The sequence below is a fragment of the Aplidium turbinatum genome, chromosome 2, assembly GCF_918807975.1.
Source record: "Aplidium turbinatum chromosome 2, kaAplTurb1.1, whole genome shotgun sequence".
In the NCBI taxonomy this organism is placed as follows: domain Eukaryota; kingdom Metazoa; phylum Chordata; class Ascidiacea; order Aplousobranchia; family Polyclinidae; genus Aplidium; species Aplidium turbinatum.
This window is the reverse complement of record NC_137473.1, coordinates 10969452-10989956: the sequence shown is the minus strand read 5'-3', so window position 1 is coordinate 10989956 and position 20505 is coordinate 10969452. Positions and strand designations below refer to the sequence as shown.

General features: G+C 38.1%; 1 protein-coding gene across 1 annotated transcript; it reads left to right on the top strand.

Moving 5' to 3' along the window:
• Positions 1–1633: 1633 nt before the first annotated feature.
• Positions 1634–19001, top strand: LOC145764548 (limb region 1 protein homolog). Its single transcript, XM_082576170.1, has 10 exons — positions 1634–1806; positions 9795–9928; positions 10403–10548; positions 11301–11518; positions 12246–12443; positions 13247–13456; positions 14315–14406; positions 15007–15410; positions 16507–16668; positions 18387–19001. The coding sequence occupies exons 1-10, from the start codon at positions 1726–1728 to the stop codon at positions 18728–18730; spliced, it is 1989 nt and encodes a 662-aa protein (XP_082432296.1). The 5' UTR covers positions 1634–1725; the 3' UTR covers positions 18731–19001.
• The last annotated feature ends 1504 nt before the right edge of the window (positions 19002–20505 follow it).

Genomic DNA, 20505 nt, shown 5'->3' with positions numbered 1-20505 from the left:
TGATGAGTTAGTTTATATCTCACAACAGCATCAATATAGGGTTTTTTGTCGCTGATATCCTCAAAAGCTCATGAAGATGAGCATTTGTGAGTCTCGTTCTATGCTTATTTTTTTACAAAATTTATTGATGTGAACAATGACTCACAAAGGTACATTGAAGCGAAGCAAGTCGTCATCTTCTAGCCAGCCTGGTTATAACTAGGTATATACCTTTCCAAGATTACAAGTGATAAACAAAACACATTTGCATCTGCGATACAAATCTCATCTCCTTTAAGATTACACAGTTCAACCTGCATTTTAGACACCAACAATGCATATTCAGTGGAAAGTTGGGTTTTCCAAATGTCATAAACATCAGCAGACAGTGGATGAGAGATTAGCTCTATAACAGATCTGATAATCATGTGAGGGCATAAATCGACAAGTCTGAATGCAGGATGCTGAAGCACACCAAACCAAAATGCTTCACTGTCATCCACTGTTATCCCGTCTTTTCCGTTAACATTGGAAGATCCACACAAAAAAGTTAAAAAGATCCGGAAACTGGATCAAGTTCCGCCATTTGAACACCACCGCTATAGTCTATGTGCATATTTGCGACCATTTTTTCAACAACCTTTGAAAAAATTCTATTAACTTAAACAGTTACTCTTTTTTTATTAGAATATTTTATGGCAGAGCCTATGTTATTTATCAATTATGATACTGTGAATGTAGCCTCTATATGCCTACATCAAAACCATTATATGCAATATATTTGAGCCTGATTAGTAAGAAAATTCTGGTATGATTGAGAGGATGTTTACATTTGTACAGGAAATTTAGGCTGATCTCTAATTAAAAATAACTTGTAGGCTAAATAAATGTATACTGTAGTTATGCTGGTATATTTCATTACGGTATTGGCTTATTAAAGTAAGATTAATGACAAGAAAATTACCATAGTTCTATAATCTTCAAAAAACGCTCTGATTTACAAAGTACAGTAACTACATGCAGGTTTTTTTTTAAGGTTTGGTTTGGGTGACCGCTAAGTAGTTTTAAGAGACCGCAAGTGTTTCATTTAAATACCAAAAAATAGCCATATTTGCTTAAACGAATTATTTATTAGGCTACTGGCAGTGCACAATCACAGAACAAATTTTTCAGGTTCTATCTCATGCAACAAAACAATCAAACAAAGTGTGCTTGTTGACCTCTGCTTTTTATGTTTCCACACGTAAAAACTGATCATTATGCGCCATAAATCAGAAATAAACATTGACGAGTATCGAAGGTGCACTTCTTTTATGAATAACTCTTTGATTCAGCTGTTAGCTGTACCTCCACTTATTCTTTTTTCCGGACGTGAACTATTGATCGTAGGCTATATTCGTATTATCGACAAGACATAGCGAGAAACAACCATTACTGTTCTACTGTAGTTGCAAGCCCAAACTTTGGGAAACCGCTGGAGAAATTTGGGGGACCGTTTCGGTCCCCCATAACACCTTAAAAAAAACACTGACTACATGTATAAGTACTGTACTACAAAGTACTGTGTTTTATTGGTGATACAGTAGTAATAAAAGGTTTCTGCAGACTATTATTTTATTTCCTGATCATTTTTATAGGTGTCTAATCACACAGATTGTTCTTTTTTTTGGCATATGCTTTAAATTACACAAAAGAACATGCTTTCCTTTTACAAATTTTCCTTTAATCTTTATACCAATATAAGAAATGTTTGAATGGGCATCTTTTCCTGATGAGGAATCTAAACAACAAACTATTGAAGAAAAGGAAGAAGAGTTTAATGATGTGGTAAGTCACTTTTCTTTTCACGTATCGTATATATGTGTATCAAGTTGGTTTCTGGGTTGATATTATACTAGTTATTTGGCATCATTCGTTGGCATCCAAACTTTGCAATACGGGGCACAAGAAATGTTAAATCATATCAGTTATATAGAAAAAGTTACTACTTAGGTGCATATCGTACCAGCCAATATATTATCAATTTTTTCAAATGATTTCCTGAGCAATTAATTTCTGTTAGTTCAGTCATATGTGTTTCAACTTTAATGTACTGGTTCTCATATCTTCGCATTCTCATAAGATGAAATAGTTTTTGAATTTTTTTTTGTCAAACGGAAGATCATAATACTTGCGCGATGTTGCCGTGTTGAATTTTATAACTCAAATTATAAAGCAAATATTCTTACCACATATGGCAACCACAACTTTGAGAATATGATCCCCTGGTTACTTGAGCATGCAGTTGCAAGTGAGACTTAGTAAGACTTTGTTTCAACACACTTCGGAAGTGCTTTTTAGCAAATTTAATTCAAATTTGAAGCAGCTCATTTGATAATAGTGCTGGTTCCAACTGCCTTTTGTGGTGCATTTTTAATTGTACTTTATGTTGTCAGATTGAACATGAACTCAATGGTCATTATTATTTTTTTGTTTTAAGTTTTTCAGTTGTGTTGAATTTGAGTGTGTTTCTTTAGGAAAATTTTCATTCACCAAAATGCATGTGGCCAAATTTACTCAATGAAATTGCATTACCACATGATCTTTAAGTTCACTCAGTCAAATTTCGTTTTAATGTAGTTAACTAGTCCATGACATGCTACAGATTTTTCTTAATGACTATAAGTAGGTTTAATGGCTGTACACTTTAACAAAACTGAGTTTCTGTTTAAATAAAAAAATTATTACAGTAAATTTTAGCATTTTGGTTTTGTCATTTTTCCTTTTATTGGTGTTATTGATATTGTGTTAATAGTGCAGACTGCAGGGTCCATGTCTTTTAGGCGCAGACAGTTAGGCGCCCGTCAAATAGGCGCGCACACTGTGGCGTCAGGATATTTAGGTGCTGAGCACTGTGGCGCCTGTTCATTTAGGTGCTATTACTAGTAAAGTCTACAGATTGTATCAGCTTGGCAAGTAGGGCAATGCTTTTCACTCAAAATGTTATATTGAATAGAAAGATAAAATGTTGTTTTGTTAATTCGCGTGTGGAGATGAGATGCGAGACAACGCTCTACTACTCTTGGTATTAGCACATCTCCACAGGACATTTGCTATGCATCCTGAACACAGGTTGCAGCCAGATGGAACCTTACTTAATCTGTTGTCTTTTGCAATTACTTCTGCTCGGGATGGATTGGTCGTGTGACGAGTTCGCATGAGACAACGCTCTACTACAATGAATACATTTCTATAGGGCATATGAACCCTGGCTACAAGCTGCAAGCATAATGGTGCGACTTTGCTCGTTATTAAACCTAGTCGGGGTTTTGATGGAAAACTAAGTTACTCTTCACTCAAGCCTACCACCTGCTTGAATATAGGTTACGGCATATTTTTTACTGATGTTTAGTGTAGTTATTATTTGACTCACAAAAAGTGAACTCAGTCATTTTCGGAAACTTGAATATTTATTGATAATGCTATCGCCGACGCAAACCTGGACTAACAACAAATAAATGCCGAACACGCGCATTAAAAAAACATTTGTGTGAAAAGCATTGCCGGTGTAGCAGTAGCAGTCCAAGAGTTACTGCAGGCCAAAAGTTACAAGGGTTACCAAATATTTAATCTTAATTTTATTTAATTTTGTTTTAAAAAATAATTAAATTTTTAACCTCTCAAAAGCCAGATTAATAATTATAAGTATTTTGTAATGTTAATTGAAAAGCTTGCATTAGTTTGAGAGCAATGAATTCATTACACTTAGTTAAAACAATTTTCACTTTTCTATCGATTGCGAAAACGCCCGGCACTCCTGGTAACTTTTGGACTGATAGGAACTTCCAGACTGCAACGCCATAGAAACAGTCCAAAAGTTACTGCTATTGTAAGTGGGAATGCTTTTTCGAAATTCGTTTGGGAAAACTTGTAAATAGACTGAAACTTTACTTGGTCAGTAGATTAAACCCTCTGCAAGTCGGAATGGCCCGTTTTGGTGAGTCCGATTCGGTGAGTCCGATTCGGTTAGTCCGATTCGGTGAGTCCGATCCCTTAACGAGGGATTTTTTCAATTTTTTTTTTAAATTATTGGGTACCGTAGCCTAATTATCATTGCTGTTTTAGGGTTAGGGGTTAGGAGTTAAGGTTAGGGGTTAGAAGTTAGAAACTCACCGAATCAGACTCACCGAATCGGACTCACCGAATCGGACTCACCGAATAGTAGCAGACCCCTGCAAGTATGCGAAAGATGAATCCCAAGGATAAATATTCTCACCACAAAACCATTATTTTTGACTTTAAGTTTCGTGCCACGTGTTTTCGATGGGAGTCCAACGGAAATTCATTGGAATCTCAAAGTGTTCAACACTTTCGTAAAAGTTAAATCCTTCCCCGCGTGTGAGACTGTGATAGCCTTTTAAAGCCTTTTGGTAGCCTCACTGAAGGTTGATGGTGTTTTGACTACCGGTTGGCCTACATGTAGCCAAGTTACTTTATATTTCTTGAAAACGGTAGTTATGAAAAACCAGACTAAAAATAGGCTCAGTGCTTCATTCACTAGAAAACTTTGGTTTTAACTTTCATGAAATACATAAAATATATATAGTCAAAGACTATGTTCGTCAACTACAACTCAAGACCAGCGGCTAACAAGTCAGCCTTCAAATGCAAACTTTGCACGATATATTAAGGCCTGTAGCTTATTAAATGCCACTGATTCGTGTATACTGTATAGCCACGATTCAAACTTTGAAATGTTTGAAGCGATGATCAATTAAATTATTTGTTTCAACAGCGCCATATAGCCTACAACGAGTCAATAAAACACTCATAGTCATAACACTACATTGTGAATCGTAGGTTGCATCTTAGCACAATCAGGATGACAGCTAAATACTATAGGCTGAGCTGTCATCCAGTCAATCACCTCCCCATGCAAACTTATTTGCCAACACGCGCAAAACACGGACACAACTTCAAACGGTATAATACAAACAAATCAGGTTAAAATGATAGCCTACGTAAATTGTTAGGTTACAAATTAAAATTCATTCCAATACCGCAACAATTTCTGGTACAAAACTCATCTTGTAGCTTTCATCTATTTTCACTTCATTCCCAATTACGTTTCTGCTGTAGGCTAAACCATGTTGTTATGATGCAATGGTGGATAAGTCTTCAACTTCAACATGTTTACAATGTTGAAAGCATTTATACAAATCTGCTGCAAGCGTCAAATCTGACAACCTTGTTTTAGTAACTTTTGGACTGGCAGTAACTTTCAGAGCGCGTATACGCGGTCCAGAAGTTACGGTAACTTTCAGACCGCAGTAACTCCTGGACCGTTACACCGGATAAAGCAGCTTCACTCACTGAAGCCTTGACTAACAACAAATAAATGCACGCGCAGTCGCGCATTAACAAAACAACATATTTTTCTGTTCAATATAACATTTTGTGTGAAAAGCATTGCCCTACCTGCCAAGCTGATACAATCTGCAGATTTAACTAGGAATAGCACCTAAATGAATGGGCGCGCAGTGCTCCGCACCTAAATATCTTGGAATGGCTCGTTTCGACGAGTCCGATTCGGCTAATCTGATTCGGCTAGTCCGATTCGGCGAGTTCCCTATTCGGCGAGAGCCTTTTTCGGCGAGTGCCCTATTCGGCGAGTTTTTGAAATTTTATTTTTGAAAGGGAATTATCGGGTACCGTAGCCTAACTGTTTTCACATCGTTTTAACGTCGCTGAACGTGCAGAAAGGAATAAAAAGAAAATGTTTGAACCAATTAAAATTCGTCATGTCAGTTCAGTTGTTTTTATTTCTGACCATCATTTCAAAAACAATACACGTCAACATAGCAAAGGTAGAAGCGACAAAACGCGAACGTTAAAACGTGCTTCAATTCATCATGTCCGTTCAGTTGTTTTTAAGGTAGAAGCGACAAAATGCGAACGTTAAAACGTGCTTGTGACCGAAGTAAGTTATTGAGTTGAAAGAAATTTGGCACAGTCGCAACACCTTCAGAAAAATTTAAGATGTGAAGGGAAAATAAAAAAAAGAAAATGTTACAAAAAAAAATCATGTTTATATCTATAAGTTACTACTTTTGAATAGTTAAAATGATTAGTTTGGATCAACAAATGTGTGGCCTACAGCTTGGATTGAAAGGAAATTATCGGGTACCGTAGCCTAGTTATCCCTACCAGCAAAAATTTGTTTCAAGAACCCAGTTAGCCTACCAGTTCATTTTTACATTGTAGTAACAGAATGAAAAGGCTGACCAAATGTGTGGCCTATCGTTTTAACGTCGCTAAACGTTGAAATCGTGTAGAAAAGAGAACTTTGATGACTAGGATACGTTGCAAACCTTAAAGCAGCCGGTGGCCATGGCCGCTAAGTAGTGCTTGAATGACCACCTGTGCTACCTCCTCCGTCGGCCAAGTTTGGCCGCCGGTTTCTTCTAGCCAATTATTTAATTTCGCAATAGAATAATCGTGGATTAAATGTCAAAAATATGTAGTATCAAAGAGTGACGCAGAATTAGGTCAGCGCATCATAGTCACTACTGTTGTATTTTGTATTGATTATATCCAGCTGCGATCACCAGCGCTGTAAGTCTTGTTTGCAATTCCCGATGTTTATTTTAACGAAGTGTTAATCCGAAGTGCTAATTTACATCGGCTGGCAATATTGTCGTTTTTATATCGATTCAATGTTGTCGGACATTGAATCGTTGTTAAAAAGGAGAACTAGGTTAGTTGACATCTGTGGGTAAAACACGTGTCTTCATAGTTGAGAACGCTGTGGGTTAGTGACTTCACACCCTCAATGGTGACATCATAACGGAATAAATAGTCAGGTTTTATGAAAAGCGGTATGCAGTTAAAACAATTTACTGAGCTGCGAGCAGTTGAAACAATTTAGGGTCGTTAGATGGTCCCGCAATACCGGATTACAATCCCGATAAAGCATTTAATGCGTGGTACAACGATTCTATTGCAGGACGTCGCCCAGACTTCAACAACGCTAAGTGATCATTTTAACATTGTTGCAAGTTAAATCTATTTACTTGTGCTATCGTTATTGTATTTTGGCCTCCAAGCACGTAGATTTGGCCGCCGGGAAGGAGCTCTCGGTAGGCCACGATGGCTGCCGGAAAAAACACGAGTTGTAAGGCCTGCGTTGAAACTGAGAAACATTCACAGAAGCCCTTCGATACGTTGCATTTTTAAGATTATGCATTTTTAAGATAATGCATTCAGACGTTGAATCAATGTACAAATGAACTGTTAGGCTAAATAGGTTCTTGGAACAAATCGAAGGGCTTCTGTGAATGTTTCCCAGTTTCAACGTATCCTAGTCAGCAAAGTTCTCTTTTCTACACGATTTCAACGTTTCGCGACGTTAAAACGATGTAAAAACGGCAATTTCTGCTGGTCGAGATAACTAGGCTACGGTACCCGATAATTTCCTTTCAATCCAAGCTGTAGGCCACACATTTGTTGATCCAAACTAATCATTTTAACTATTCAAAAGTACTAACTTATAGACATTAAACATGATTTTTTTGTAACATTTTCTTTTTTTTATTTTTCCTTCATTTTTTAAAATTTTCTGAAGGTGTTGCGACTGTGCCAAATTTCTTTCAACTCAATAACTTACTTCGGTCACAAGCACGATTTAACGTTCGCGTTTTGTCGCTTCTACCTTTTTCTACACCTTTGCTATGTTGACGTGAATTGTTTTTGATATCATGATCAAAAATAAAAACAACTGAACTGACATGACGAATTGAAGCACGTTTTAACGTTCGCGTTTTGTCGCTTCTACCTTTGCTATGTTGACGTGTATTGTTTTTCATATGATGGTCAGAAATAAAAACAACTGAACTGACATAACGAATTTTAATTTAATAGTTCAAACATTTTATTTTAATTCCTTTCTGCACGATTTCAACGTTTAACGATGTAAAAACGGCAATTATAATTAGGCTACGGTACCCGATAATTCCCTTTCAAAAATAAAATTTCAAAAACTCGCCGAATAGGGCACTCGCCGAAAAAGGCTCTCGCCGATTAGGGAACTCGCCGAATCGGATTAGCCGAATCGGACTCGCCGAATAGTAGCAGACCCAAATATCTAGACGCCACAGTGTGCGCACCTATTCGACCAGCGCCTAACTGTCTGCGCCTAAAAGACTTGCTCCCATAGTGCATGCATGAACCTATCCTTCTTAAAAAGACATGCTTGAACGCATGACATTGTGCTTAAGTGATGTATCCTGACCTTAGTCTTGGTGGACTGGATACAGTGACCATGTGTGGTAACATTGGGACCTGTAGACTCAGCCTTGCAGTTAATGAAGTGTTGTGTAAAAAGCCTTAACAATATGACATACCGGTAACTTACTTTGCGCATATTTCATATCTCTGTATAAAGTTATGAAAAGGAATTGTCGTGAGCTGCATGATAATCTAAACAATCTCTGGCACGTGATTTAATGGCATATGATAACAATTCCAAGGTTGTGTTTTGTATTTGAAAGGCTTTTTTTTGATTTTTATAATATTAATAATTACACTAAATTCCTATAAACCAATGGTGGACAAACTGCGGCTCGCGAGCTGCATGTGGCTCGCCTACATGTTTTTGATGGCTCTTCCAGCTGAATAGTAATGTCCCAAATTGAGAAAGTGTGGTTACATCATCACTCAAAAGTTTATATTAGACACAGCTCAAATGGTTTAAGTTCTTCAAACAAAGTTAAATTTTCTCAATGAGATATCATGTTGAAAACTTTCTGTTGAAACATTTTTCGGTATAAGCGACGGACAGCAGAATTATCCGGAAACCACTGCAAAGTTCTGATTCCGTTTGACTCAAGTCCGTAATGACTGTCAGTCACAATGTGGTCTGTACACTGCTGATGCGCCTACACAGCGTCTAGGCGCGAGCAGTCGGATTAAGAAATATCAGTTGACGTTTAGTAGCAGAGGACACAGCTTGTTGTAAGTTAACCACACGCAAATCAGTAGCTACTACTGCAGTAAATGATTTTATTTTAAGTGCCCACGTTAAAATTATGACTTATGCCTACTGAATCTGAATGCTCTAGAGTTAGATGCTGTGTAGGCGCATCAGCAGTTTACAGAACACATTGGAACTGACAGTCATTACATTTTAAGACTTAAAATCACACGGAATCAGAACTTTGCAGTGGTTGCCGGATGATTCTGTTGCCTGTCGCTTATACCAAAAAATGGTTTAACAGAATGCACCATCAGCAGTTTTTCAGCACCTGTAGGCTATTGTGACTGACAAGTTTCGATAACCCTTAGGAAGCATTCTTAACTGACGTCAACCACTTTTTGGCCATTCCTCTTGGGAGGTCTTCGTTTGTTTCTTTTCTGAGAGGTTTCTCTTTAAAAGCTTCACGACAAACCGTGACGCCGCAAACACCACCGGTCCAAACGGCTAAACTTTTGCTACTGTCGCCCACATGGCTCGTCGCCCACTTAGGTCGTCGCCCACATGGTCTCGTCCAAGAGTGTTTTGCCCAGATGGGCTCGCCCAGATGTCGTGTACTGCCAAATTCAACGGCTTTTTCAATTCCCCTTCAGGTATCGAGTTTGCTGGTTTCTATTGCATTTAGCAGGTTAATTGTTGTGAATCTTTATTTTCTAAAATGAAGTTTGTACAATCAAAACATCAATCTCAACAAATCAACACTTGGCAAATGACTGCTCTATTGAACTAGTTTGTCCACCCCTACTACAAAGGGTCTGTGATTGTTTACAACTTTAAACTTTTCTTTATTTCCGTGTATGTTTAGGTGAGGGAGTACATCATAAATCTTCTGTCCTTTATTGTTTTGTACCTCATTGCTTACATAATTCTGGCAAGATTTCACCAAAAAAGGGAACGAGATGGACTTTATGGGGGTGATGAAGATGCTAAAGCATACAGGTTAAGAGGAAGAAGGATTGTGGGCTTTTCTATTATACCATATATCCTAATGCTATTTTTTTGTGTTTCTGTAACCTGAAGTGTATAATGTAGTCTGACAGTTTTAACTACGGACAGCTCTTCTTGCTCATATGACATTTAGATATTTCTTTAGCCATTGAATGATTTCGCATCCTTCAAATAACATTATTTAGTCATCACAAAGCTGTTTACCTTTTATTTTTTGCCAGTTTGATTTTACTTAGAGAAAAATAGAAAGCAGTTGATAAGAGTTTTGTAAAAACAAAATTGTACCTTTTTAAATCTAATTCAATTAGCTACAGATGATGTTTTACAGTAGATCAAACCAATTTTCAATTTGCAAAAGATTTAAACCAGCTCATATAATAATTGATTAGCCTATAGAATAAAGTAGCTTAGTTACCGTAACCACTAACCCATAATACCATTTGTAACCATCTTTGTTTACCACAGAATCTCTTTCCATCTGTGTGCTTTCACTCTAGCCGTGGCTTGTGGCTCAATGTTGATGCTGCCTATGTCAATGATTGGAAATGAAGTTGTGCATCTATTTCCGGACAGTTATTGGGTACAATGGCTCAATGGTGCTTTGATTCACAGTACGTTTCTCTCATTTCATTATCAAACTTACGAAGAACTCTTTCAGAAACTTCTGCTTTGTCACTTGACTGCTTTTACTATTTAAGATGTAGTCTATTTAAGTTACTGTTTAAGATGATTAGTTGATTACTGATTAGTCCACTAGTGTAGACTGCAGACACAGTTAAACGATCTGTTTCAGCCTAATGCTGCAGTTTTACTTTATTAATAGCGGTTTTTTACAAGTTTTTGGAACACAATTCTCAGTCATTACCATGTCAACAGCATAATTACCCAGACAGCAAAATCCATCATTTTTACATTGATTCAACGTCTCCAGTTGGAAAGTAGGGCCAGTAAAGAAATTGCTTTCAAAACATATTATTCTCAGGACCTGATCAATTTCCTAAACTTATTAAAACGAATTTGGCCAGTTGGTAACCAGACACCAACTAGGTTGTAAAGTAAAATCATCCTTGTGATTCAATGTCTGCAGATGTTGAATCAATGTAAAAATAACAGATTTTGCTGTCTGGGAAACGGTACTGTCTGCAGTTTGGGTCTGCTACTATTCGGTGAGTTCCTAACCCCTAACCCTAAAACGGCAATGATAATTAGGCTATGATACCCGATAATTTAAAAAGAATAATTCAAAAAATCACCGAATAGGGAATTGGACTCACCAAATCGGACTCACCGAAACGGGCCATTCCGCTGCAGTTTAGGGTTCAGATGCGTTATAAAACACATTCACAAAACGTCACTGTTTCAGCATTTTGGAAGTGGATCTTCATCTTGAGCAACACGTCACTGTTTGTCTTGCTTCCATTTTCCTACTTTTTTACCGAGTCTGAAGGTTTTTCGGGCCAACGTCGCGGCCTCATGCCAAGGGTTTATGAAACGATAGCTGTCCTTCTCCTGCTTGCTGCTCTTGTGTTTGGCCTGGCTGTTTTAGCTTTGGCATTTTTCGATAATGATGACTCAGCTCAAGTAAGTGACGTCTTTATTATTTTGTGTATAGTAAGCAATCTAAGCATCATAGTGCAGTTTGAGACTTTCCTAATTTTTTTTTTTTCTTATCAGCTTATTTAGTTCAAACGACAAGTTGTGACTCCACATTATATTTTAATTTTTGTCATGATAAGGCAAGAGTCTTAAAAAAAAAAACTTATTGTTTTTTTTCACCGCTGTCCGTGTTGTTCGTTCTCGCGAGCGTCGCCATGGAAAATTTTAAGGACTTAATGAGTGTCATACTTGGAAGTCACTATACTGCCTTCATAAGTCTTTCGTCCTTGTGCTGTAGCTTGCATGTTTACAACCACTTTTCCAAAAAAACTAGCCTAATTCCTTAAATCATTTCGGACTTTTTGTTACTGACTTAGTGACTTATCGGCTGCATAGCCGAGTGATGAGAGCCCTAGTGCGACGCTCTAAAGGGTACCGGTTCGACACTGCTCAAGAGCATGCGGCTGCGTCTTTGGCGGGACACTTAAAGACATGCGTGAAGGTGGACACGAAGACAGGCTTCCTTGTCTTCCCGTCCTCTTAATAGAAGTCTTTAACTATAGGGCGTAAGCCTGGATACGACAAAAAATGCCTTTTTTTCAATTTGATCAATGCTTGTAATTCTGTCTGATTCACAATAGTGACATATTGTAAAATTGTTAATCGCGGGAGCTAAAGTGATAAAATGCAACAACTTTTTATTGCATTCCAGGACATCTTATTGATGGTGGGGGAATATTACTTGCAGTATTTGTACTCCTTTTTGCTCTGTGTTTGTGTTTTATTCATGTTATCCGCTTGTGCTCCACTTGGTTTCACGATTCTCTTCGATTCTGTCGGCCATGTTCTCGTAAAACCGAATATTCTCGAAAACAACGACAATCAAATCTACATGGAGCAAATGGAAGAGGTTGGCGTTTTATAAATACTTTGAAATAGCATGAATTGACAACTATTTTTTATAAACATCCCTGTCCAATGACCATACCACACACTTGGTACTCGTGAAAGTGGACGTCCAATTTCAATGTGCTACGTTTGTAAGTATTCAACCAATAAAAGCTTAGGTTTGGTCACGAAAATGTTTATATCCAAAGTAGACGTCTGCAGACTTTGAATCAATGTAAAAATGACGCATGTTGCTATCTAGGATTATGAATGTTAGTGTTGCTTTTCATAATCGAAGCATTGTCACTCAATAGCATCTAGTATTGCATTGTTACTCAATCTATTTTCAAGTACCGCAGGTCCACTCACACAGGGCTAACATCTGCTAATAGAGCAATTGATTTTAATATGTATCGATCGCTTCCTCAAGCTGTTTTTTTTTCAAACTGAATCTTATGACACGCATGTGGCATCGAGCAGTCATAAACTTACAGTGATGTTCTGATATATTTATATGACCTCTAACAACGTCTATCGACCGTATTTCACCATGTTTGCCTTATATGCAAGTAATACTGATGATAATAGCCATGTGATATATTGACCTGATCCATCCTCATTACTTAACGCAAGAAAGAACACAATCGGTATATATTTTAAGTTTTTGATATGGCCAGGCCTGGAGTCTAACCAAGATCTACTAGAATCATAGGTTAGAATCAATCTAGAAAAGAAATCGCTTCACCATTGGGAGGCCGCATGTCATGAAGCGCCAAATTTATTTTGAACCAAGTCGTAAATTTTCTTTAATAATATATCGTGCAGGAAGCTTTGAAGCATAAGTACAAATCTGAAGCCTATCTGGAGCGATTAAGCGCCGAGGAAAAAACAAAACTCCAAAAAAACCTGGCGTCGGTCCGGAAAACTCGTTTGAAATTGGAGAGAAGGAAAAACGCTTCTGCTCTGGAGCGCAACCTTGCATACCCACTGGCTATGCTGCTCCTTCTTGCACTTACCGGGCTTGCCTTGTTTCTTGTTAGTGTAAAAACTATTTCTTGTCTTGATCTTGTTCCAGAATTTGAATTATTGTCATCGTTAACAGTCATCTGTCTGACGCTTCATTCCGTATTCTCTTGAATTTTCTTTAAACAAAATCAGTGTTGAAACATATGGCTTTAACCGAGCTAAGCATTTTTTTGTTTAATTTTTTTTGTTATGCAATCATGATTTTCTTAACGTTAAGCCGGTTACAAGTCATATGCAGTATCTGTACAGTGTACACCTACACTTTAAATTTGATATACAAAGAGAAATAATAACAACCTTTACGTATGCTTTGTGTAACTACTTATAGAACATGTTACACCTGTGTGGTCATGACAGCCATATAAACTACTATGAGTTAAAAATATAGCCGCTATGAATGCTTTTGACTTGGTCTCGTGAAATAACTGATAAAACCTGAAAAGCACGTCTAAACGTTTGAAAATATATTAACTCACGATACTGTAGTAATTAGTATAATTTTGTTGATATGATTTGCAAAATTATTTAAAATTGAACATTGGTAATCGTCGTATGTATTAATCGATGTGACTATCGATAAACTGGATGTTGAGCACGTTAAGTTTGCAAAAATTCCCGGTATCGTCCAGTGTTCCAAAGTGTTCTTGGTTGGCTCAATTGATTTATTCAAGAATTTGATAAAAATATTTGCTGTCTGTCATTGGCACGCCTCACAACCGTCTAAAGATGTACGATTGTACGTATTCTTCTTTCCTGACGGAGAATCGTTGCTAAACCAAACCTAAAAGCTGTTTGAAAAGTCAAAACACACTGAACAACTAAGAGAACTACAAACTAGGCAAGCGTGTTGACTGAACTGTTTTGCAGGTCTCTTTTCATGTGGTGAAGCTCGTTTTTATAGGAGACTACGAATTACACCCAAGCACTGTGAAAGGCTTTCATAAAGATTACCGATACAGGTAATCATATAGTGTGTCATTTTAAGCAGAACTGTGGAGTCGGAGAGATTTTGGCGTGTTCGGAATCGGCCATTTTTAAAACCGAGGAGTCTGAGTCGTATATTTTTCGCCTGACTCCACAGCCCTGATTTTAAGTCCCAGATGACTTAGACACTTCGGAATGTTGGTAATGCAATCATCTTGACCATACAGTCTTATTTTTTTTTTAATTTAAAGCATACCGTGAACTTTTAATTACTGCTTGTCTACTTTTTGCATATAAATTTATTCCCACCAGCTATTTTCGTATTAGAAAACTTTTATTCGTGATAGCTTCAATATCTGTAGTTTCAGTGGATATTGATTTCGTTGTCTTTGATACGTTGTAATTTATGACCAATCAAGAACCTCTATCACACAATCCTGTTGCAGGTTGTGGTGAATACATTTCTGCAGCAGATGTGTTGTTGGTTGATGGGTGATACCGAGACAGCAAACCAACCATTTTTTTTTACATTGATTCAACATCTGCAGACTTTGAATCAGTGTAAAAAATGTTGATTTGCTGTCTGGGTATGAGACTTATTTAAGGATCGTTTTTAATTTTGGTTGATTTTACAGAAATGTCAACAAAGAAAAGTTCTGTGAAGATCAAGCCAGCGTATACGAATTGAGCACCAAGAAGAAGTCTTCGCAGACATTCTGGAAGTGGTGGCCCTGGTCCAGCCAGGAAGAAGTAACACCACCTCTTCCTACGGGATGTCCCCCATCAGAACGCGTTCTCAAACTCGAATCACACTCCTTGGGAGCTGATTCCTTGTCTTCGTTTGGGATCATTGGTACTATCTTGGAAGTTCTGGTTATCCTGTACCTGATGATCGCTTCAGTCGTAGGCTTATACAACCTTCCTGGCTTCAAACTACTGCTACCCGAACTGCATGAAACAACCATGACAAAGATTATCTTGAACTGTTTAGTCTTGCAATTACTCAGCTGTTCTCTACCAGTGTTATCTCGCGTGCTAGGTAAGGCTAACTAACTCTTCTTTCTAAAGTGGTTCACTGTAGTGGGACTGCTCGCTATCAATAGGTGATCTACTTTTGATGTTGTGTTGAAGCGGAAAGGTGTGCTTATTATCTGTGTGGCTCCTGGTTACATTGGCACCTTTGCTTGATAAGGTCAGGCGCCCTAATCCACACGAATGTGCGTAGGCTGAAAGCAGGGATATCTAGAGAAGGGGATATGAAGGCTCGCAGCGATTGCCTTATTCTCATGACACTACCAGGGCGGTAGTTTGCAGTGCTTTAAACATGTGGTTCTTTTTAAAATCGTAGAAAGTTTTGTCGTGCAGCTGGTACAGTAAGCTACAGAAGACAGCTAGCAAATGTTACGTAGAGCATGTTTAAAGAAACTTGTTTACAAAGACAGTTGAAAAGTTACCAGTAAGCTGTTTTTTTCAACAAAGCCTTTGCAGTAGGCTAGATGTAAAAGAAGTATATGGGTAGTTGAATTAACAAGCAACCATGAGCATGCTGTGAATATCCAGGCCTGATGCTAATAGCGCAATGCAAGTTATCATAACAAGATTTATTAAACTACTATCGGTGCCAATTGTCATTTTACGATAAACACAAATTATTTACGATAAACAAAAGCCCTTCTATTGTCAGACGTAATAAAAGCCTTCGTATCCCCTTCTTTAGATATCCCTGGCTGAAAGGAGTTGACACAATTTAACAGGTCATGTATTTTGTCTCTGTTTAGTGACAACAAGAAGTACCTAAGTTTTGTTCAATCAAATATAGTTATTACTATCTAAACCTTTCACAGCCTGTTTCACCTAAAGGACGATCATCAGAAGGTCATTGATTTAAGTAGAAATCGCTCTGCTTTGCTTATTGCTTGGCATTAAGCACTTTTTGTAGTATTAATAGTTTTCATTGTTTAAGTTTTGTTCAAATGTATTAAGACAAATGAGCATATTGTACAAGTATGTCAGATTTGCTCACACAATTAACGATGAAACACACAACAAAGAGACTAATGATCGTCTTTTATCTAAATCGGTTTCTGCTCAAAGTGCAGTTCAGCGTCTCAAAGGTTTTCTGTTTTTTTTTTCAGGAATAACTGACTTTGAATTGCAAGGAAACTTTGGAAATTTTTATTGGCTCGGCAATTTTTACATCGTATTTTTGTTCAACATCATCTTCGCTGCAGTAACTGCATTGTGCCTTGGAAACAAGATGACGATGAAAATGAGGAAGGAACTTCTCAAAGCATTAAGTAAAGCTGATCTTTCAAATATTACGTTTGATTTGGTGTTGATTAACAAAAGACAGTTTACCTGTTCTCATGAATCCCAGGCCGGTATCAATTACTACAGTCAATTGTGTGTTCACCCACTATAGGCTGCATAGCCGAGTGGTGAGAGTCCTGGAACGGCACTCGAAAGGGTGCCGGTTCGATACCGCTTAAGAGCATGCGGCTGTGTCTTTGGCAGGACACTTTAATTTAAAGTATGCTTGAAGGTGGACACGAAAATTGGCTTCCTTGCCTTCCCCTCCACTTAATCTAAATCTTCAACCAGGTCTAAGCCTGGATACGACAACAACAACCCACTATACACCACCTACTATTGAAGCGAAATTATTTCACCATTTCAAGCCCGTTTTTAAGTTTGTAATTTGAGTGAACTGACTGACTAGTAAGTTTACTGACTCCAGCACCCCTGTAAACAGGTCCGTACAGTTTGCACTTCGTAATATCGTTAACATTCGACTACCACAATGCGAGTTGCTTCAATGAAGTTAATGTCGTACATGAGACATTTGGCTCTTATTACCAGCACCCCCAAAATTTGATTTCAGCTCAAAGTGCTGGCAGCTTCGGTTGAGAAACGCTGGGCTGTGAAAACAACTTTATGTTGAGTTGTATGCAATAGAACAATGTCACAACTAAGAAACTTAGCATTCCATTGCCTCCAACCCTCGACGAGAGGAACGTAATGATGATGGTGTTAAGATTTGATTAGCCTTTTGGGTGGCACACGTGTCTACCGTTGTCATTTCTAGCTACACTCGGCTGGCGAAAGAAGGTTTGATTGGTTGAATCAGGGGTGTCCAAAGTCCGGCCCGCGGGCCAATTATTTTTGGCCATAGACACAGAGAAATCATACAAATTCAATTTGCATTTTTTAGAAAAATTGATGGAGATAGTATTTTTCCACGGACAAATCCAGGCAAACAAAGTTAAAATCATTGTTGCATCACAAACGCAAAATCAACTATTATTGCTTGAGAGTGTTGTAATGAGTGATGCAGTCGACCATTCATTCATTTTCTTGCTAGCAAATTCAACGACCGCTGCTAATTGAGCTTCTCTGCGAAACCGACAGGAACATCTTTGTATTAGCAGTCGGATAAAAACAAATTTCCAGAAATGCGAAAGTTTGCAAAAAAATATTGAGTTTGTTCGGTTCAACATATTTGTGCGAGCAGACATTCTCGGTTATGAACTTGAACCGCTTGATATTAAAGCTGAGCGACTCCCATCTACGTGATATTTTACGCTTCTCTACCATTTACCTCAAACCTGACCTAGGTATATATAGAAATCAAGACGTCAGTTTCATCCTTGGCACTAACAGCTCTGTTTTTTTTACAAAGTTTTTGGATGTGTTAATTTCTGATTGAAAAGCAGATAACGTATGATATTCCGTGATATGTAATGTATACAATGAAATTTTTAAACCTGCATATTGTTTTGTTGTATGAAAATGACATTAAATAAAACAATATTGCCATATATGCATCTTTACGCAAAACAAGACTGTCGGAGGCTGTTGGCCCGCGGGCAGTTCCGCGTTATCAAATTTGGCCCGCGTAAAAAAAGGTTTGGACACCCCTGGGTTGAACGAATCATTTAGTGACATAAAGTCTAATCGTATTTCATGTCCAAACTGATCATGAATTAGTTTTACTGCATATTTTTTTACTTTGCAGAATTCAATGCATTCCCTTCAAACGTCAGCTTAACTGCTAGGCATGGCAGACATCTCCCTGGGCCATCTTCACCATCGAAAGGAAGTACATTTTCACCCTTAACCAGGCAGGCAGACGCTGAGCCCTCTGCCCAGGCCAGTAAAACTAACCCTCTACTTGACATTAACAATACGCTCGCAAATAAGTTGGATTCCCTTGAAACCGAACTCGATACTTTGGAAAGAAAGATCGTTGAGAAAGCAACCGAGAAAAAAGATGCTTCACAATTCCTATGCTCTCCATCGCGGGGCGTCGTGTTGACCAAAAGAAATGTAGACAGTTTTCCGAAAAGAAACGGCATTTAAGAATCGATTTTCCATTTAGTACAACATGTTTAACGATTGCTAGCGCAGTAGAGGCGAAAATTAGTGTTTCCTCCCGTCCTTGGGAGCGGTGAAGCGTCATGCTACAGGCATTAATTGTGCTATGCCTCATCTATTTCTATAGGATCCCTTGTATGTTCTACTTATTTGCTTTTATAGATCAAAGTAATATTGTACTACGAATGGGCTGATCAAAATGTAAGTTCCTGGAACAGCTTTCACTGCTGGTGTAAGGGAACGTTCAAATATTACGTAACGCCTTCGAGGGGGAGGGGGGGTTTATGCAAAGCGTTACGTTAGCGTCACATCGGGGGGGGAGGGGGTTCAAGCAAATCGTTACGTAACGCTTTCGAGTACGGAATGGTAGTTTATTGTGCTGAATTCGTAGTGAAAAAGCGTTACATGGGGGAGGGGGGATTGAAAAAAGCGTTACGTTGGCGTTACATGGGGGAGGGGGGGGGGGTCAAAAATTCGGAAAAAAAGCGTTACGTAATATTTAAACGTTCCCTAACTTCAATCGTCGTTTGGGGGCTCTTTCAATATGTGATGCCCTAGTTGGGGGGGAGGATCAAAGTCAATTTTACAATCTTAATACCGTCTTGTTGTAGACGTGATTTTGCCAGAACGCTTTGCCAGGCTTATCTGAAAAGGAGGAAACGTAGCAAAAATGAGGTGCAAACATGCTTTTCAATGAAGCCATATTTCATCAAAATTTGTTGGATATGTGCTATTGTGCAAAAACCACCTGTCAACAAACTTCTTGCACTACGCAACACATGCAAACGAGACGGGTTTTGTGAAAGTCAGCGTAGTCCTATTCAAAAAGCTTAATTTTATCCAGAAATGTCGCGAGCTAACAAATATTTGAGCAGGCACATCAGTAGCCAGTGGCGTGACTTCTGATTTCTTTCTGGCTGGTACAAACTGAAACTAAGCTACCCACCGGTTCCCTTATTAATGTAAAATATAACCAAACTGGGAGACTATTTACTTCGTCTTGTTACTTCCCTATTGACGCTTTTCAGGTAACAAAACTTTCCATCGCGCTTCTCTTAATATTATCGATACCGGTAGTTCACGTTCTATGTATTGTATGTATTGAAAGATTTTGTTGCAAATTTGTGCTGTGCGCACACAAGGATATGTCGGGTTCATTGCTTAGATCTAACTTGACGCATGGACCTAGTTCAGGCATGGTGCTCTTGACACTGTTCGGATTTTTTTTTCAAGGTACTCCGATGAATCATCACTTTCGTTTTGCGTCATTTTAATACTTGGCCACTGCTGCTGGGAAGGTTGTCAGCTTGCCAAGGTTTTTCTTCACCATGTAGATTTTAGCTTCAAAGCGTTGTACCGTATTTATTTTATTGTCTTTTATGAGGTAACTGAGTTGATGTAAATGTGGCCGGCACATTTATATCGCTTTATTCAGTTGAACACTCAATCCAGCATTTTGTGATGTTTTTCTGTTTCTAATTGGCAAAACAGTTTTCTTTACATTGACTTGATGAATCAGTGTAAAACAAGAATTGGTTTGCTGTCGAATGTGCGAGGGATACTTATCAATCAACAATACATGTAAGGATTGCAGGCAATAATGGAAATCTCGTACTGCCAACCTATGACAGTGCCTGCTACTTCCGACGAAAATGCAATACTGGTACACAGAAGGATCAAGCTGATCTACGTATTCTTGTATTGTCAATCCTATTTTTTTCATAGCTCTTCTGTGTTATGGCAAGTAATATTTTCGCTTT

What these genes read in the sequence shown, in the direction of transcription:
- LOC145764548 (XM_082576170.1), top strand. Translation starts at nt 1,726, where the DNA reads ATGTTTGAATGGGCATCTTTTCCTGATGAGGAATCTAAACAACAAACT. An exon ending in CAATGGTGCTTTGATTCACA is followed by an intron (nt 10,549 to 11,300) that starts GTACGTTTCTCT and finishes TCACTGTTTCAG; the next exon opens with CATTTTGGAAGTGGATCTTC. An exon ending in GGAACTTCTCAAAGCATTAA is followed by an intron (nt 16,669 to 18,386) that starts GTAAAGCTGATC and finishes TTTACTTTGCAG; the next exon opens with AATTCAATGCATTCCCTTCA.